The sequence below is a fragment of the Dermacentor silvarum genome, chromosome 8, assembly GCF_013339745.2.
Source record: "Dermacentor silvarum isolate Dsil-2018 chromosome 8, BIME_Dsil_1.4, whole genome shotgun sequence".
Lineage (NCBI taxonomy): Eukaryota > Metazoa > Arthropoda > Arachnida > Ixodida > Ixodidae > Dermacentor > Dermacentor silvarum.
The window spans coordinates 67,391,950-67,411,976 of record NC_051161.1 but is presented as its reverse complement, the minus strand read 5'-3'; the positions used below and the strand labels follow the sequence as shown (position 1 = coordinate 67,411,976).

The window sequence follows — 20,027 nt, the reverse complement described above, 5'->3', positions numbered from 1 at the left end:
TCACCAGTTCATCTAGTAACACATGCAAGTCTATGATGCCGTTCTGCTGCTGTTAAGCACTCGCCTTTCTTTTGAATGAGTTTTGTAACGAAAGGAATGTGTCGTCATCATCAGCCTACTATGTACACAGAAACATGTTCTGCTGCCATCTTGTGGTGACAGTGGTGATGACGTTGGCTCTGACAGTGCCGTATTTGCCTGATTCTAACGCCACCTCAGTGTCATTGCCATCTCATGATGGCGATGGCGCTGCGTCTCACAGTAAGCTGTTTTTTTTTTTTTTTTCGTATCAGATTGTGACATACATGCAGGCGAATTTCAGACACATATTCTTGGAAAAAATTTCCGCAATAGATTCGGGTAAATACAGTGCGTCGTTGCTCGAGCTAAGAAAGAGGTGTTGCCATTTTGTATGATTGTAATCTGCAGGCAGTAACGATGCATGTTAGGTTTAGGTGAAGTAGCAGTAGCAGACAGTTCACATTTTTAGGGTGTTATGGTTCGAAGACAGATGGACTGAGTTATGCATCTCTAAAATACATTTTCTGTGCATTAGGTGAGTGTTCTAAATGGGCTTCCTCTTTCTTTCATAGGTTGTGAATAGCCAAGTATACGAGCATCATATGATAAAGGTACGTGGGTGGTTGTTTTTGAATCATTTTTGGTTTAGGGTATGCTGAAGTGTATTTAAGCATTACACCCATGATTTTGTTGAATAAAGTTAACCTGAAGATTGCTTCTTACTATCGGCTTCTTACTATCGGCTTCTTACCTTAAACTTTCTGTGTTTTTTTTTAGAACTTGAACTGGTACAAGCGGGAAAAATGATTTTGCACTTCTTTCTTCGTGTGTCCCAACAGTGCATGCACTGGGTGTGTCACTTCTTGTTTCTATTGGACAGCCATTGCTACGCGAAGGCAGTGTGGGCACAGGGGCACAGCTGTTCGGCTCGTGCTGCCATTTCTGGCCGAATGTGCCTGACAAACCGTCTCTCCCGGTGTGTGCAGCGGCCAGATGGCCTCCTGAAACTGTACGACATGTCCGAAGACCCCGAGCGAAGGGCCTTCCTGGACAAGCTGATAGTGTACAATGACGAGCGTGGTACTCCCATCACCCAGTGCCCAACCATCAGCAAACAGCCCCTGGACTTGTTTCGCCTCTACCTCATCGTCAAGGATCGAGGTGGCTTCGTGGAAGTGAGTGTCTCCCCTACCCTGTCGTGATACTCCCTGCTGTGGCTGGCAAGCAGTGCTGAGCGTGCTGTTTCCCCCTCGCCCCTTGTGTTGCAGGTAACGAAGGCAAAGCATTGGAAGGATGTGGCTGGTGTGCTGGGCATCGGGGCCTCCTCTAGTGCTGCGTACACCCTGCGCAAGCAGTACATCAAGCATCTGCTGCCGTTTGAGTGCAAGTTTGACCGAGGGGGCATCGACCCTCAGCCCATCATCAGCCAGCTGGAGTCGGCCTCCCGAAAGAAGGCCAAGGGAACCATGTCGCCTTCGGGTGCGTCTTCTTCCCTCGTTGCTTGGTGCATGGGCTTGTGGGCTGTATACACGTTTGTCCTGCTGCGCTTCTTAGTTAAAAAAACTTGGAGTACGCTTAAGCTTCGCCGTTAAGAGTGGAACGCAATATGTAGCGCGTTATTGGACGCCGACACCATATTTTCTGCGACACGGGGCCCGATCAAAATTTAGAAAGGCTCGGTTTTCAACATTCCCCTCAATGTTGCCTAGAACAGCGAAACAGCATCAGAATTGGAGGACGCTTAAGCTTCGCCTTTAATAGTGGAACGCGATAGCATTAAAAGATCCCTGTCTGCTTATCAGGCTTTTTTCTCGTGTCTTCAAATTACAATCCGACGCTATCACGTCTGTAGGTTGTGGTTATTTTCTTTTTTTCGTTCTTTTTTTTACACTTCACCTACATCGCCGTACGGCATTGCGTAGGGGAGGTACACAAGGCTAATAACATAACGCAGTTAGCAATCGATATGATAGTTACGACAAATACAACAATACACAAGATAATTTTAAGAAAAAAAAAAAAAACACTCGAATAACAGTGAATTACACAAATCATAAACAGTGACACAGCCATACATTTAAACACCCAAACGCTTCGGTACAACAAACCAGTCCTATTGGCAGTGGTATTGTGGGCGTTGTTACAGGGTAGAAAAAAAGATTTCATTATCAGTTTCATTAACGATATCATCCGGGAGTCGGTTCCATTCCTGTATTCTTTTTACGAAGTAGGTACTGCCAAAAGAGTGGGTTTTGTAGGAGTATTCTAATATTTTCTGTGAATTATCTCGTCGATTTGAGACGTATGTTGGTGCGAAGAGATAATCAAGGGGGTTAATGTCATTCCTATTGTAATAAATACTATGAAGAAATTTAAGCCGCAGTTTCTGCCTCTTCACCATTAGTGGCTCCCATCCCAAGGTTTGTTTTATTTCTGTGAAAAGAATTATAGTTGCTAACAAATCTGGCTGCTTGATTTTGAATTTTTTTCCAGTCTAAGCATAATCCAGAATAGATCTTACATACATGAGATAGAGGGTTTGTTTCACGGTCTGTGAGGCTTGCCTAAAATTTCTGCGTATAAAGTATAGCATTCTACCTGCCTTTGTCACGGTCATATCTGTGTGTTTAATCCACTTAAAATTGTCGGAAAAATAGGCGCCCAAATATTTATAATGAGATTCATTATAAATGAATCTTAAGTCACACTTTACGATTTTTCTGACGGATTTTACTTTGAGAAATTCAATTTTTGTTTACTAACGCCTTGCGCCACGCAGATGGCCTGTGTGGTCGGGGTGGTTCGGCAAGATTATTTCCGCCAGACGCCGATGCTTAACGCCGAGGCCGATGCTTACGCTGGCGCCGGATTTTCTGCGACACGGGCCCTTAAAGCTATCACGTTAAAATGCCAATTGGGCAATGGCATCCATCAGACGAGGCTGTGTACATGTATTGAATTCCGACTCATATGTTCGAATAAATCTGACACTACTTTCAAATACACAGCAGGCTTAGAACAGAAGCCACATCATTTTGGCAACACATTACTGAACTTTAGAACTTGATTGAACTCTGAACTTTACTGTCGGCTTTTGAGCCATTCTTCACTTGTGTGACACGCATCTGTGTTGTAAACTGTTGTGTTGTGGTAGGGGGCATGTGTGGAAGATGCTGTGTGAGCACCTCTTTTTCTTCCGGTGTTGTAGGTGCGAGTCAAGATTATGGGCCACCCGCCCAGACGATGGAGAGCTACCCGAGCAGTGGAGGCTACCACCCAGGGGCACCCTATCCCCCAAGTGGTCCCCCCAGCATGATGGGGGCTTCTGAGTACCCGTGTCCGCCTGGCTACCCACCTTCAAACCATGTGGGTGGTGGCTGTGAGCCGGACGGCTACCCTCCTTCCGAGGAAGGGCCCTACCCTGGGGAGGGGTACCCTCCTCCACATGGCTACCCTCAGGCGCCCCCCTACGCGGCAGCCAGTCAGGCCAGCCTGAGTGGGGGCTCCTGCGGCTATGCAGGGCCTGGTGGTGATCAGTATGGGCCTGCTGCCCCTGAGGGCTACCCCCATGAGGGGGGCTACAATGGCAGGGACCCCTACAGCAGCAGCGGCTATCCCATGCGGCCGCAGTCAGGGGCACCACCCTACCCACCCCAGTACCAGGGAAGCCACTACGACAGGGAAAGGTGCGGCAGGCCTCGTTGCTCTTGTGGTCTTGCATTTGGACGTTCCTGCTCTGAAGTATTCACTGGAGAAAGGAAATGTCCCAGCAGTGCCATTAGGGTTTGGCTGCTGAGTTTGGCAGGGCAGGTACGGCGCCATCTGAGCAATGAAAAGTGTCGCCGCTAAGGTGCCCAAAGTTACCAGTGTGTACCCGATATACAATGCGTTCTATGAGTTGTTACCCGTAATTAGCTGCTAGTACAGTGCACTGCTTGAAGAAATTGAGAGCTATTTAGCATAGAGGTGTGGAAATATTCAAAACGTTGGAATAACAAATCAAATTAAATTTTGTCTTCAAATCGATATTTGCTATTTGCAAATACAAATCTATTTCGATAGTTTCGAATATTTCGCAACATCAACTGTGTGCAATCAGACATGAAATTGAAGCAAAAGGATAAGAAAAAGGGCATAAAACATGAGAGAATTTGTATAGTGGAACGGGCTACGTCGCTTAGGAAGCCAACCTGTACTGCCTATACAGTGAGCATTTACACCTCCTGAAGAAACCTGTGTATGAACATGCTGTGGGTCTACCGATTTGAGAACTGTGGTGCCAATGACAGCGGAGAGTGGCGCCAAGTGACATGATGCACATTCTCCACTTTTTTTTTTTTTGTGCGTGTCTGTCGTGCAGATTGACCTTATAACGAGCCGACGATAACCCACAAAATCACCTGCCATAAAGATGGAGATGCCCTCTGGAAAAACCCCACTGTTTTCTGAAATAAAACCGGAAAGCAGTACTTTCTAGGCAATAGAACATTGCCATTGAGAATAGTATGGCCCACTATTAAACTGAAAACCCCATAGGTATTTACGACAACTGTGCTATTTCTTCAGCTTCAGAGGGAACAAAGCAGTTAATTCTATTTGTAGTAGCAATAGTAAACATTATTTAAAAAATTGTGCAACAAAGATTCTATCGATAAAAATATATTTTCTAGACCTTGATATACGAACTGAGTTGTTATGGGTGCTGGCATACTAACTTAGTGCTCCCTTTAATAAGAGTAGAGCATACTATACATCTCGATTCATGGGTACCTAAGTTAATCATTGCTAGCAAGATTCGTGTTAAGTAATCTGATTAACCTCCTGAGCATGCACAGCAGTGTTTTTTGCACAAAATTTGGAAGCATGAAGGTTTGTGTTAAATTTTCTGATATTCAATTCGATATTCAATTCGAAATCCACTATTGAGTATTCGCACTCCCCTATATAGAAGACATTTTGAATAGTAGCACTATTTCTGAGGAAATTCTTGCTTTTGCCAGGAGTACTGATTGTGTTTGTAGCGTTGAATCATGAATCCTGGCCAGTAGTCATATGTTCTATGGGCCGTCATAATAAGCAGTAAGTGTAGCAGATATTTCAAAATGCTGCAGGGGAAGGCCAAGCAGTCTCTTGAAATAGGGACCTCCCTGCTGTTATGGGCTGGTGCAATATATTTGGCTCAAGCATTGATGACAGCATTGCCTCTTGAGGAGGTCGTTTTATTTGCCCCATGACACACCACTGCATCTGCACCGTCGAATTGCTCTGCGAATAGGTAGCGCCCTTCTGTATGTCTGCCGATCGAATCAGTGATTTGGCCCATCATATGACTTAGAGTGTCAAAATCATTGTGGCCTGTAGTCTGCAGAGAGTGAATAGTGCATACCAAGATTCTTGGGGCATGCACAAATTGCCAACAAAGAGGTGAGTGATGTTGGATGAAACAGTCACTGACACTTGTGCTTACACTGTAGCTACCAGTCCAATGTCTGAACAGTCAGCACTCTGCGTTGCGTCTTCTTGCTTCGTTGTTTGTGATCGGGGTGGTTCTTTTCTTCATCTCCCTCGGTTGTAGAAGAGAAAGGGCACTGATCCTCGAAGCTTTCTTTGTCCCCTTTTGATATTGTCTGAGTGGGTAACAAGTCAATCAATTGACCTTCCAGGTACGAGCAGCAACAGCAAGCACAGCAACAGCAGCAGCAACAGCCACAGCAGCAGCCGCAGCAGCAACAACAGGGGGCGTCTGGGGGTGCCCCGCCATCGTCCCAACCGGGTGCGACGGCAGCGCCCCCGCGACCCCAGCCACCCCCGTCATCCCAGATGGGCACGGGACCCCCGAGTGCCGCGGAGCCCCTGTACCAGTATGGCTCCTCCGCGGCCGCAACAGGGCCCACACCCCCATCACAGGCAGTAGCAGCAGCGGCAGCAGCAGGCAGCTACCAGAGCAGGCCCTACCCACCAGGCCCCCCAACCACGCCGGGCCAGGCATCACCTTACTCCACACCACCGACCCAGGGGGTTGCCCCGCCACCACCTCCCCAGGGGAGCACCCCGGAGCCCTACCCTCCAACCAGGGTTCCCCCAGAACAGGCCTACCAGGTGAGGACCCTTCTTTTGCCTGCTTGGCTTTGGTTGGAATGCCGCTCTTGCTTCTCTCATTTACCTGGCACATTTGGTGCCACGTGCTTCAAGGCCTGTCAGATTTGATTGGTACACGATGAGCTGATTTGGGTGAATGACTGTTCGCAACCACAATACAGTATTACCATGTTGATACGTTTTTCAAGGGACTGCGGAAAGGAACCGTAAGAGTAAAGAAGGCCCCAAATTTCCACAGCAACATCAGAAATAGCTCCGAGTGGCTGCCAGTACAATTATTAGACGTCTCGGCACTTGTACTGTGACTGGAGACTGTGTGTACGCACATGTATAATTAAAGGACACATACTGTGTTCTACGACAGTAGCCCCTTGTCACTTTTTATATGTTTCACTGCATAACATGGCTGTTTTGAGGCAAAGCTGACTTTAGAAAACTGGGAAAAAACACAATTGTGCCGCCACATGCTTATCAGGAATGACGATAGCGTATTCTGGCATTTCGGGGCAGTGCCATGGGCGGGCCTTGACAGGCTTAACTGTGAGCGTACATTTATCGTCTTCATAGCAACATGCGATAGCGAATTCGCCTCTGCACCGCTAAATTTACTTGACCGCCACATTCAAGTGCAACGTAAGATGCAGCAATATTACAGAATGGCAACGTATCAAATGGGAACATAATACTTAGGAGTTGCTGGGCTTTTGGTCATGACCACAAAAATGTGACATCGCAGCTGGGGAAACGCAACAGTGAAGAATCATCAAATTGTGTGCGTTAATGAGCTTTTACTGTATATCACAGCTTATAAGGTCCTTAGCACCGCGTGGTGTCAGCTTTGTAATGGATTTTACAGGCTGTTTCACCAACCGACACAAAAAACTGAGCTAAAATGCCTCTTTAATTATGCATTAGCCTCATCATGACCGCAGGATTGAGGGAGGATGAAAAAGAGCAAATTTTGGAGATTACAGTCCAGCTCTCTAGTGTTGTGCCTAAGCCAGGTGACACTTTAGGTTACACAAGCGAGTTCCCATCACCACTGAAACTCTATTCCGAAAACAGAGAAACTATATAGAAGCCTCTTTCTGAGATGTGTTCAAAAACTCTCTTCTCCCTGTAAACTTTCTTGCCTTGTAATAATGTTGCAGGGGCACCGTTTGTTTTCTTTTTTTTCTCACGCCATCATATGCATCATTGGCTTTTGTCCGTATTGTGTGCGACTGTCTTGCTAGCAGTTTTCTTGCTTACCATGTGCACTCTGTTGCTTTCGGTGTTAAGTCATTTCAGAGCTGCATGCACAGAAACCTTGTGTTTGCTGTCCCGTACCTTTACCGAAAGGATTTATTGATGACTTTCGGAAACATGTCTTTGTTACTGATAGCAACAGTGATTTCTTAAAATTTTATTGATAAAATGTAATATTGTGGCTGAGATGGCACTTCCACTGTATCCTCTTCTACTGTTAGCACTACAGTCGTGTATTGAAAACACATCAGTGTAGAATTTGGAGCAAAGCTTTGCACCCTCTTCCACGAATAACAAAAAGCAAATTGACAAGTTGACTTTGCCATCAGACCAACATGGAAAGAGTGAAAAAAGTTGTTTAGAAACTATCAACAATGGTTGCCAATGTTAGTGAATAGCTTGAACGAATGAGCAAGCTAGCGAGAAGGGAGAGTGAGTGGACGAATGACACAGTGAGCGAGCAAGAAAGTGAATGAGACAACTAACGTTTTTCTTGCCTAGTCTAACCATCCACCACCGACCAACCACAAAAATTTCTGAAAATGCCAAATAAACCTATTAGCTCTGAAAACCATCAGCTGGGGGCCGTGATTGCAGGTGCTCACCCACCATCCAAGCTTTCTGGGCCTTTTGCCAGCCTGCAGCTTTGCGAGTGCAGCGTCCTTTGTGTCCTAGCCACACCTCCCCATCCGTGTAAATGTGTGTGCTTTGTTGTTGTTGTATTTGTTGTCTTTTCCTCTGTGCTGTAGTGCGTTTACCCTTATCGGTGTGGTTCCCCCCCTTCCCCCTCACCCCCACCCCTACCGCTTAGATGGCTCGAGGTCCAACCCCTTTACCCCCAAGATCAATACCCAAGGTTCCTCCTGCACCCCCTCATCCTCCTCCTCCACAAGTAGGTAGCCTGCCACTGCTGTTGATGAGGGTGAACTGGTTCAAGGGGTCGCAGAGACACTGAAATTGTGACTGTCACTTCCTTTTCTTTTAAAGATAAAACGCAAAAATCCGCAAGTATGCTTCGCCGCACATCTTGTCTGACCCAACGTAGGTGGCTAACTTCGGTCTAGAACTGTACATAGGGTGTGAGAATGCCACCCTCCATTCCTCGTGCCATCCGAGATTCGGAACATGTAGCTCAGCTTCCACAGAGTTGGGGCTCATTCACACTGGCGATAAACGGAGGTTGCGCAACCAACGACAACTGGCGACCAAAGAGCATCTCGTGGCAGCTGACGTTCACACCGGCAAGCACTATTTGCCATTTGCCACACCAAATGTCTCGTTTGCTCGTACTGTTATCATCACTTAAAAGAAGTGCCAGCCACACAGACGTCCTGTTCCTGTACATCTCATTTTTTCAGAAGCTTTGCAGCTGCAGTCGAACTGAAAAATTGAGCAATGAGCGGACTAACCCAAAACTTTCCTTTTTCGACCTCATTGACCATTTGTGACCAGCTTTGTTACGTGACCTCTGCAAGTTGCCAGTGGGAATGGGCCCTTATTGGTAGGAGCTCTGCGACCTTGGTTAAGGCAAGTTGGGTGTCTGGGGAAGCCTACTTACGGAATTTCTGCGTTGTGCCCTTTTCGAACGAGTGACAACGCAGCAGCAGTTTTGGTGTCTCCACCCTTCCAGGCAGCATGCTTGTCTGTGCAAGTGTGGTGCAAATGTGCTTGAGCAAAGCTAGGGCACGTCCTGCTCATCATGAGCCAATGATGAGGCCTCAGAGTTGCATGTTGCAAGGATTCTTTTCCTCCAACTCTATTGATTTATTTTATGATACTCCATGCCTAGTCGCTGACACCGACGATTGCGTGGGCGCAGCTATGTAAAGCCAGTGACAAAGGTCAAAGAAAGAATGAAAAATGAAAATAATCCGTGCAGAATACAACCTTTGGCCCACCCTTTGGCATGCTGCATGTTTGAGTGGCGGGTAGCTAGAGTTGTTCAACGGCCTTGGCACCCAGCCGGACCGTTTTGATGCTGTGTATGTATATGTGTGCCTTGTGTGTCAGCTGCATGTGTGTGCGTGCTTACCCATCATAAGGGGCATGAAGTAGAAAAATTGAGATTGGTGGATTGAACTATTGGATTTCCTATGCGTCCTTGTTCCACGTTTTCTTTTTTTTTTTGCTCGGTTGAATCATGGCAAGCGTGGTTGTAAGTAAAAATGGTAGAAGCGGCTTTATACTGTGCCATGTGTGCAGCGAGAGGCAGTGTGTTAAAAATTGATGAAAGCAGCTGATAATTTTCATCACAAATGCTGCACAAAGTCTGCTCTGCTATATTTGTTGGCTGTTTCATTTAGGCTAGCAGCAACAGATCGCCTCACATGTTCTGGCTTTCTGGCCAATTGCATGCATTGCAGGATGAACTAGCAAAGTTTAGGCGTGGGCCACCATCCCATTTGCAATTGTTGCGGGGAGCTGCTTGATAAATGCAGAATACGAAACACTCTATAGACCGTACTGAGGATGGCATGTTATGGTTCTTCATAGACAGCGATAAAGTTCAGTCTGAGAGTGATCTTCCATTCTTTGGTTTTGTTAGATGGTTTTGGTGTTCTTTTTGCCAAGAGCGGCGGCATGCTATGTTTCTCTTGCTAAAAAAATTGGTACACGTTCCCTTTCTGCTTTGTTTAGGTGCTCTAATGTCATTTTTACGTTAATTTTCTTCTTTGAACCCATAAAAAGGGGTGCGCATTCGATTCGGGGACTTGTTAGAATCTGGGCAAATACTGCCAAATAAATCGGTGTTGTTTTGGTGTTTTTCTGCCTGTTGTATAATTTGACCTGCCAGATAATTGAACCAATTTTGTCGGTTCCTTCAGGGTCGAATTAACCGAAGTCGACTGTTCTACAAGATGACTCATTTGGGTGGGCTCAATAAGCAGTTAAATATATATATATATATATATATATATAATACACTCATCTGAAAAATGAAGTGGGAATGGCTGCATTTTTAGGTTCAGCTGCTGTACTAGAACAATTTTTTTTTTTAAACTGTGAAGCCTGCCTTTTGAGGACACGGAATTACGTTCCTTTGTAGCGTTCTGCTGCAATTAGATGTACGGCTATTGTTTCTCTCATGCAATTCCTCCATGATGTGAATTTTCGCAGAAATTGTTGTGGAGAAATAAAAAAAAGGAAAGATTGGTGGCAATGCCACTTTAGTATTGCCACACGGTTCCCCATGACCCAATGGGTATTGTCATTGTCCCAGGGCTTGTTAATTGTAACAATTAAGACAAGGCTGAAGTGCATTTGAGACAGAGAAAAATGGAATGTCACAAATAGGAATGGCGTCACCTTTATGTTTCCACTTGAACACTTAAATGTTTTTTGGCTTTCCAAACCTCTGCTTTTGGAAATGGTGGTTTAATTGCTCTTTTAGAAGCGTGAATCCTTGGGAAAGGTGGCCAGCCACTATTTTGGAAGTGCAATTTGCCAATCTACCTTGGCCTGGGTAACTGCGAGTACACGTGGCTCAGTGTTGGTAGCTTAGCAGACCAGTCGGAACATGTCTTGCTTTAACGTGTGCTGTGCATCTGCTCCACCAGATGTACCCTGGAGGTGGGCAACAAGTGTACCCGGGGGGCGTCACGCCTCCGCAGGGTCAAGGGGGGCAGCCACCACCTACGGCAAGCAAAGCTGGGCCGTACCCACAGCAGCCTTCCGTGCAGCGAGATGCCCCGTACCCCAAGCGCCATCCGGACTTCATGAAGCCCCAGGAGCCTTATCCGCCCCCACCACCGCACATGGGCGCGGGGCCTTATGTGCCACCCCAGCAGGCACAACCACCGGCCACGCAGCAGTACCCAGGTGTGTGTCTCGTGGCTGGGCGGCCAGAACCAATAGACCGATTTTGTGAGGAGTCCCACTGCACCACCTGTGCTGCAAAGCATGCCGTTAGTAGCAGCAGCCGTAGTAGTAGTAGTAGTATTACAGTAAAACCTTGGTAATTTCGATTTCACGGAACCGAAAACAAATGTCCAAATTAACTGAATTTCGATTTATCAAAGGTATGAAGAAAACACTAAACAAGTGCTGACTAAATCTACATGCTTTTATTTACTAAATAAGTCGGCAAATCCTGCTTCTGTTTTGCACAAAAGAAGTGCGGAAGCTTTAATTCTCGTCATCTCGTGACTGCTTAGCTCTCACAGCAGCAAAGGCATCGTGACTTCCTTTGCAACGGGGCTGTGGCATACGTCTTTATATAATACATGCTTTTCACTACCGTGCGCCCAGCCCGATTATTTTTTCACCAGCGAACCGACTGATCGATCGTCCGTCCATACAGGGTGGCGCACAGGTCCTCAAAATCCTTGAAAACCCTTGAAATTGAAAGTTCCCTTTTCAAGGCCTTAGTCCTGGAATTTCTTTTCCGTCCTTGAGAACCCTTGAATTCTTGGGGTTTTCACAGGGTCCGACAGTGCGACTCACATTATATGGCAGTTGAGGGTGGTCCTGGCAAGCTTCATTGCTTTCCGCAACGCCGGGACCGCAAAGTCAAACTTGCTGCGCGAGGAAGAGGCGAGTGCCCGTCCACCGCGCAATTTTTTTTTTTTTTTTTTTACTCTGGCTTGCTTCGACTTCGTGGTTGGCCAAAAGCAATAAGTTGCTGGCCACAATGAGGCTAGAGCGTCTCGACCTCTTCGGGGGAAAAAAAAAAACAAAAAACAAGTTGTGCCATCATGCTTATTTGTAACGAAAGCGCAGTTACACGAACCTTAACAGTTGAATTTGGTAGTATTTCACTTTTTTGGGCAGTTCGCCTTGGGCTGGATTTATTGGCAACCCACTAAAGACAGGTACAGCCTCATAGCCTGAGCGTTGTCTGTTGGCCATAATGTGTTTTGTTTATCTGTGCGTGCGCACTCCGGTGCTGTCGACACTTTGTTTGCTTTTTCGCCCGTTTCGGTTGTGGTGCGCATAGTTCAGAATAATGCTTAGGAAATGTAAATTCCAAAGCGCCTGGCTCAGCAACAACGATTACAAACTTTGGGTTGCACCAGATACACTGGATCCCCACCGTGCGAAATGCACATCCTGCAGAAAGACCTCCGACATCGCTTCTATGGGTGAATCTGCTCTCAGAAGCCAAGCGAAAAGTGCAAAGCACTGTGAAATCATGCAAATGACAGCTGGAAACTCTATACATAACTACCTGGCACCAAGCACAAGCGAGCGGTCCACTGGGTTGGCTCCATCGCAGGCAACTCATCTAAACAGCGCCTGCAAGTCACACGAGATGGTTACCGATGCAGAAATTCTGTGGACAATGAAAGTGACTACTTCCCACTACTCGTACAGATCATCTGCACAAACTGGTGATTTGTTCAAGCAGATGTTTCCCGACAGTGACGTGGCTAAATCGTTTTCCTGCGGGAAAAAAAAAATGCGTGTATGTTGCGTGCCATGGGCTCAGGCCTTTTTTTTTTATCGTCCTTGCAACAAGAGGTACAGAAGTCAGACTACTTCATGCTTTTTGACGAGCCAGCGAATGACTTCCTGCAAGAGAAGCAAATGGACGTGCATGTGCGCTATTGGGACTCTTCACACGAGGTGCCACCAGATATTACACATCCGCTTTTATGGGGCATTCCACAGCAGAGGACATTCAGGAAATACTTCTAAGGGCTTTGGAGCCTTTGCCACTCGGCAAGGTTCTGCAGATCTCGATGGATGGGCAGAGCGTGAACCTGAAGTTCTTTAGGAATATGCAAGTGCACTTGCAGGAAAACCATCAGGTCCAATGTGTTGACTTGCGGACGTGTGGCCTTCATACCATCCACAATACCTACAGGGCAGGGGTAGGAGCCAGCAAGTGGGGCATTGACGTTCTGCTGTCAAGCCTGAGTGCACTCTTCCGAGACTCGCCAGCACGAAGGGAAGAGTTTTCAACTGTGACTAACCAGGAAACATTTCCACTACAGTTTGTGGGTGGAAAACACAATTGTCATTGAAAGAGCTTTGCTTCTTTGGAATGACATGAAGAAATATGTGGAGTCTGCAAGGAGTAAGCAGGTGAGCTTACCAAAGTGTGCATCATTTGAAAATGTGTACAGCTTTTGTTGTGATTTCTTGACACTGGCAAAACTGAACTTTGCTCTCAGTGTTGCTTCCATTCTTCAGCCATTCTTGAAAGACTACCAGTCCAACAAGCCAATGATCTTTCTTGCTAGAGACCTTGCGAGTGTTGTGTGGAAGCTTCTTGTGAAATTCATGAAGGCTTCAGTGTTGTCTTCATTGGCAGGGATTGGTGGTTTGCTCAGGGTAGACGTTGATAACCCTGATAACCACGCTCCGCTCGAAAAAGTGGATATCTGCCCCAAATGTGAACAAGCACTGAAAGATTCAAGGGCAAGTGAGAAGGATACATTTCAATTCAGAATGGAGTGTAAACTATTTTTGGCAGCTGTGACCAAGAAAATACTGGAACGAAGTCCCCTTAAATCATCAATGGTTAGAAACCTGGCCTCTCTAGACCCCCGGCTCATGTGCTCGAAGCCGGATCAGTGCCTTGTGGGCCTAAGAAAGGTGTTGGACGTCTTGACCATGGCAGGAAGACCGAGTCACTGCCAACGGGAATGTGTAATGGCAGAATACACTGAGGTACTGCAAGACGTATAGCACGAGCTTCGTCTGTTTGAGAGGAGCCTTAGCAGACTGGATGAGTTTTTTTCATGACCTCCTGAGCTTCAATCCCTCCTACAAAGAGCTGTGGTAAGCAGGCAGGCTGTTGCTTGCTTTGAGCCATGGGCTCAAACTGTCGAACGGGGGTTCAGTGTTGACCGCCAGATCTCCGTAGAGAATCTGAAAGGTTTGTCAGACGTATCATATGTGACGCAGTGGACAGGGCAGGTGGAATTTTGAATGTTCCTATAGCAAAAGAACTCAAAGTAACTGTGTCCGAAGCAAAGCAGCATTACGGTGCACACTTGAAATCTGAAAAGAAACGGTACCCGGAAAACTCAAAGCAGACAAAAAGGCGCACAATCATGGAAGAAGTTGAAGGGTTGCAGACGAAGAAAGAGAAGCTTGAGGCAGTTGTTGCCGATTTAGCGGCCTCTGCAGATGGATATGCAGAAGAGGCTGAGAGAACTGGTGACATCACGCACGTGGTGAAATCAAACAGCTTGAGAAAGACCGCAAAAGCGAAGGCTGAAGAACTCGGCAGCATTAAGTCGCAAATAGAAAAGAAACTGAAAGACCTGCCCTGAGCTTCAGAATTTCATCTAGTCGAATGAACTGTACATGCACTAAGTGAAATCACTTTCCTTTGTTCTGTCCAATAAAATGTAACGTGTGTGAACTACCATATTAAATATTTAAATTTTTTTGAAAGGTCCTTGAAAAGTCCTTGAATTTTTTTCTTGGAAACCTGTATGAACCCTGCCATAGCAATGTAGCCGGCGCTCTTCATCCTCAACAGCTTCTTCCATGTTTGTGACATTGTGCACGGAGCCATTGCACTGAGTCAAAACGAAACTACTGCTTGCCGCATCCACTGTGGACTAAACCGTGGCCGCTATCAACACGATTGTGGATGGCACCTACGCAGTTATAAAGGCACGCGGACAACGAGGTGCTATGCGCTGCGTAAACGCAAGAATAAAAGGTACAAAGACACAAATAGGCATGAAGTGTTTCGACGTTCCTGTCGTTCACATACTATTTCCGGTGATGACTAAGACGATGCAGACTCTGCCACTTCATTTCAGATGGACGCCAGCACTGATTCAGCTCTTTTGCTCTACACATTAGCAGCGGTCCGTGCTCGCCTAGCTAAAAGAATTATCTGAATTAACTGGTGTGGTGGCCAAGTACTATGGAGCCTTGGTGTGGTGTGTCAGTTTCACCCGACAGGTGGAGCATTGATTGCGATAGCAAATTATTACACAGCTATATGAAGTAAGGTTATTCATTTTACCAGCTGTGTAAACTGCTTTAAAGATAAGCTTACTAACTAAATGAATAAGCACATAGTCACCTGAGTACAGGCAAAGATGAACATATCTCACTGGATGACCGCGGGCACTCGCTGTCGGAATGCTGGTGTGATGAAGAGCGGCAGCAGCAGCGAGAAAATTTCCTTTCGTGCTGTCTCTCAGCTTCAGCGTGAACTAGGTGTGTTCTCGCACAACGCGCACGAAGCCATCAGCTATCTCGAGCCAGATCGCATTCAAACCTGGTGCAGATTGCCTCCGATATAAGACATACGTGGTTGCGCTCAACCACCGCAGCTGGAGTTGAAGAGGAGATGCGCACTAACCTGTGCATGCGCTCTGGATGTAGTAAAATTGGGTTTATTTGGCCCAACCATCAGTTTGGCCTGTCTAAAGGTAGATCCGTAGAAATCGATTTAATTGTCCAAACCATTTCGTTTCAAAATAGGTGCACTATGTACGATCACAAGCAAATGTTTGGAGACCACGAATGTCACTGTTAACTTTATTTTGCTTCCTACATACGTGCTCTGAAATAAAATGGAACATGTTCTGATTCCAGTCTGCACAGCCCTGCCACATATTTTTCCTTGTTGGTGTGGTCTTCAGTGTGGTCTTCAAAACTTTGCTCATGACTGCATGTTATACGTTCATGCTTTCTTTGTGGATGTCTGTAAATTTAAAAAGCACTGCGTCAAAATGGTCAAAAAATTGTTGTGATCGTTGATCATAGCACTGCCGAAAGTTACGCAAGTAGGAAAGAAAATTCAGTTGCAACTGTGTTAAGGGAAGGCACAAAGACCCTATGCTCCATTTCATACATAGCAGGCAACACTGGGACGGCTAGCGAATCCTCTGACTACATTAGCGACCGAAAAATAGTGTGTCACATATGACAGAAAGATATACTTATGCATCACATAATTTGATGTAGCATTGTCGTACTTTTAATTTGGTTTAAAATGTATGGTCTCATACTTTCATGTCGCAAAATATTTTGTAGTTACTATGTGGAAGGCGTCACAGATCTGAACATGTTTACCACCTAAGAAGCGGAGTGACTAGTTTCTACAACCAATGGCCACAGTGCACTGCTTGCGCCCGCGACCAGAACAAACTACACCGCTTGCTGGAAGCACTGAAGTGCACAAAGGATATGCGACTTGATGCAATTATACGTCCACAAACTGTGGTTGTAATGTATAAAGTAACTATTCTGTAGAAAGCAATGCAAATCAACAAGAACTGCACTGCGAAGCTCGCAGAGTGAGAATTTTATGACCGTCTAGTTCCGTACCATTACCTGCTAAGTATGAAATGGAGTATAGTTCCTCGTAACCTCTCACGAGACGTAGAAGTAAGCTTCGCAGGGGCTGAGAGGTTGTGCCCTTTTCTCTTTCAGTCTAGAGACCTCACTATGGTTGTCTTTGACTTTGCACAGACCGCAGCCAGTACCCTTACCGGCCGCCTCACATGATGACGCCACCTCCTTCCTCTATGCCGCAGCAAGGTGAGATTCCCTTTGGAGGCACTCGGGGAAAGCTCCACTGTAGATTTGTGTGCAATAAACTGCAATTTGCAATGTGATTCAAATGGTTAAGTTGCAGTGTGAAAAGTTTACCAGGGTGTCTGTTTGCCAGGACGTAAACTGTAGCATCAGGGTCAGAAATGTTTGTATCACGTGACAACCCTGACATTTACCTGTTTTGGCAGGATGGTGTTCTGATATTCAGCCTGCACTTGCACGCAGGTGTTTCCTGCTCCCTGGTTTCACATGTTCCTGATACTAGAGTAGAATTCCGTTAGACTCCGGTTACTTCGATCCCAGCCAAAGGTTCCAGCCAGCGCCAATGAATTTCTATCAGCCCAAACTTTCGGTATTTTGATACTGAAATTGGCCTTTGCCAGATAATTCAAGCTTGACCAGTCAGCTTTCACGCACCTGACCCCTATGGTGACCCCGATAGCGACCCCTTTAGTGGAAGCATCTTTCTCAGCAGTGCTTAGAGGACAGTGAATACGTTGAGCACACATCATTTTCGGCCCGCCTCAGGGATATTTTCAAGCAATAAGCGTAGCTCACAATGTTTACTTACGGTGTTTACCTGATGTTAATGCATGGTTCTTCTTTTTTTTTTTCTTTTCTCCTACATGGGTGCAGTCGGACACAAAACGAAAATTGCCTTCGTAACATTCGCATGCTTTGCAGCAAAACACTGATGTATTGCGAAGCTTATTTTAAAAATCCGTGTGGCAAAGCTGACTTTTGATTTGAAAGTGGCCACCATTTTGCAACAATATATCTTGCTTAAAAGCTTTAATGTCATGTCTGCGTTATTAACGTGATAGCGTTTAGGGCTCCGTGTCGCAGAAAATCCGGTGTCGGCAACCGGCGTGTGATCACGGGTGGCGGAGAAAATCATCCGACCACATCGACCGCGCAGGCCCTCCACCTGATGCAAGGTTTTGGTGAACAAAAATTGAATTTCTCACAGTGAAACTCACAGTGAAATCCATCAGAAAAATGGTAAAGTACGAGAAAACCTCGTACTTTACCGGCAATAGCAAACAATAAAATAATAAGAAAAGGTGCTAGGGCCTTCATATTTTAATATAAGACCACTTATATTGCCCCTGGAAAAACGTGTTTCCAGCAGTACATTTCAGTTTAAAAGTGAAGCCGACTTTGAGGGGATCAGTTTAAGCTTGGTCTTTGTAAGCTGGCTTTCCCACGTTCAGTGTTGCAGTGAATGAAGCCTACTTGCCGTATGCGAACGATGTGATGCGAAAAGATCCCGATAACGCTATTGTGTTCTGCTCTTAAAGGCGAAGCTTAAGCATCCTCCAATTTTTCTGCTTTGGACACGCAGAGTGGGTGCGCATTTGATTCAGGGGCGTGTTAGGATCTGGAATTTACAGCCAAATGAATTGGCGGTGTATTTTGCTAGGTTTTTTTTTCCCTGCATCTTGCTGGATAATTCAGTAAGTTTCATCGGTCTTGAATTAGCTGAAGTTGACTGTATGCGTGTGAATCTAAGAGAGTAAAGCAAGCAAGTGTATGAATGGTTTCATGTAAGTTACACATTGGCTCCCCATGATGGAAAATACACAAGGAAGTTTTGGTTTAGCGTTCTCAAATAAACTGCATTGTGTTGACAGTTCTTATTTTTATGCACTTGTGCTGACTGCTCCTACTCCTTCGCTGTGTGAATTGCGCCAGCATGCCCATATCTGCTTTTTGTTTTGTCTCCCAAATGGCAAACATTGCAAACTTGTGGTAATTTCTCTGCAGCTTTGTTGTTATTGCTTTGCACGTCCTTCCTTTGGTGCTGCCATATTATGAAGTTCTCGTTTCACATCTCGGGTGCAGCTGCAGTGGAGCATTGTAGCCAGGAGTGGTGCAAAGTTGGTGCATAATTGTTGACCTGATGCCTCTGGTGAAAGCAGTCCATGTCTGTCTTTGTCCAGGCTGGGGACGTGGAGCAGCTGAGAGCCAATACCGCGGTTACCCAAGCAACGCTTACCCCCCCCACTCGGGGGCCCCCCCTGAGCGATGGGAGGGGCCCCGAATCGGAGATGGAGCACCCCCTACGGGGGCATGGGGAATGTCAAGGGGAGCACCGCCAGCACAGGGGGAGCCCTACCCACCACAGGGTCCCATGATAGGCACAGGGGGGCCCCAGGTGAATGCCATGGGGCACCACAAGATGGCTGCTGCCTACGCTAGGGACCGAGCGTACCCGCCTGCCGGAAAGATGCCGGTGCGTATTGTTGCTGTCTTGAAGGGCCCTTCCTGCTTGCAGAGCACTGGTAGTAAGGGCCTGTTTCCCTAGGCGTGCATGCAGCAGTGTTATAGCTAGGAAACATGTACTCTTCAAAAAAGTTTGCACCCAGTGGGGCTTATCTTGTCCTGGAACAATAATTGTCATCTGCCTTGCTTGCGTTTCCTTTCTTGAAAGCTCTGTGCTCGCTACTTTCCTGTCAAGAATGCAATGTCATGCTGGTAGCGGGCAGGCCATTGGTGATCTGGAATTACCGAGCATGCAGCGTTTAAGAAAGGAAAGACGCACAAGATAGGTGATGGTAATTGTTGTGGGACAAGATAAGCCCCAAAGGGTGCAAACTTTTCTTAAGAGTGCAAGGTTACTGCTGAGGGTCAGATTAGCAGATGAAATAGACAATGCATGTGCCAGGGGCTATATGCCATTTCATTTCTAGCCGTTAGTGATTATTCTTCTCTCTGAATGTCTTTAGTTGGTGCAATTTCAACTCTAGGTATTTGTGATTTCTGCTCTGCGAGTTAATTTAGTTCGGATTTGAGAGCACATTTGCATGCGTAAAAGCTATGTGTGTCTGTCAGTATGGTGAACTCACAGACAGGTGCCAACCTTAAGTGTCTTGAGAGTGCACAGTTCTAGATGGCAAGAAGGGGAGAGATCCTGTTGTGCGCAGCTCATTATCGCTCCTCTCTGGTTAATTCGGTTTTGTGTGCTTGTATTTCTGCATCGTCAATGTCTGTTATGTCACATTCTTGCAGATGTTGGGTTTGCTAGTTGCCAGTAAAATTGTTGTAGTAATAGAGGAAAAAAATTGCAAAGGAACAGGAGTTGGTTGTGCTGCTAGGTGTCTTGCGAAAAAACATATGCTTCAGATTTGGGCATTTCTCAAGACTAGTGCAAGTACTTGACTTCTAAATGTCCTATTTGTTCA

The 20,027-nt window shown here is 46.1% G+C and overlaps 1 protein-coding gene across 1 annotated transcript in view; it reads left to right on the top strand.

The window, feature by feature from the left end:
* LOC119461373 (trithorax group protein osa-like) overlaps positions 1–20,027 on the top strand; it is a 169,290-nt gene that overhangs the window by 145,280 nt on the left and 3,983 nt on the right. Inside the window, 9 exon segments of the mRNA XM_037722667.2 lie at positions 594–632; positions 1,008–1,196; positions 1,290–1,500; positions 3,230–3,707; positions 5,685–6,120; positions 8,180–8,260; positions 10,926–11,187; positions 16,759–16,827; positions 18,786–19,078. Coding sequence (XP_037578595.2) covers positions 594–632; positions 1,008–1,196; positions 1,290–1,500; positions 3,230–3,707; positions 5,685–6,120; positions 8,180–8,260; positions 10,926–11,187; positions 16,759–16,827; positions 18,786–19,078 — 2,058 coding nt within the window.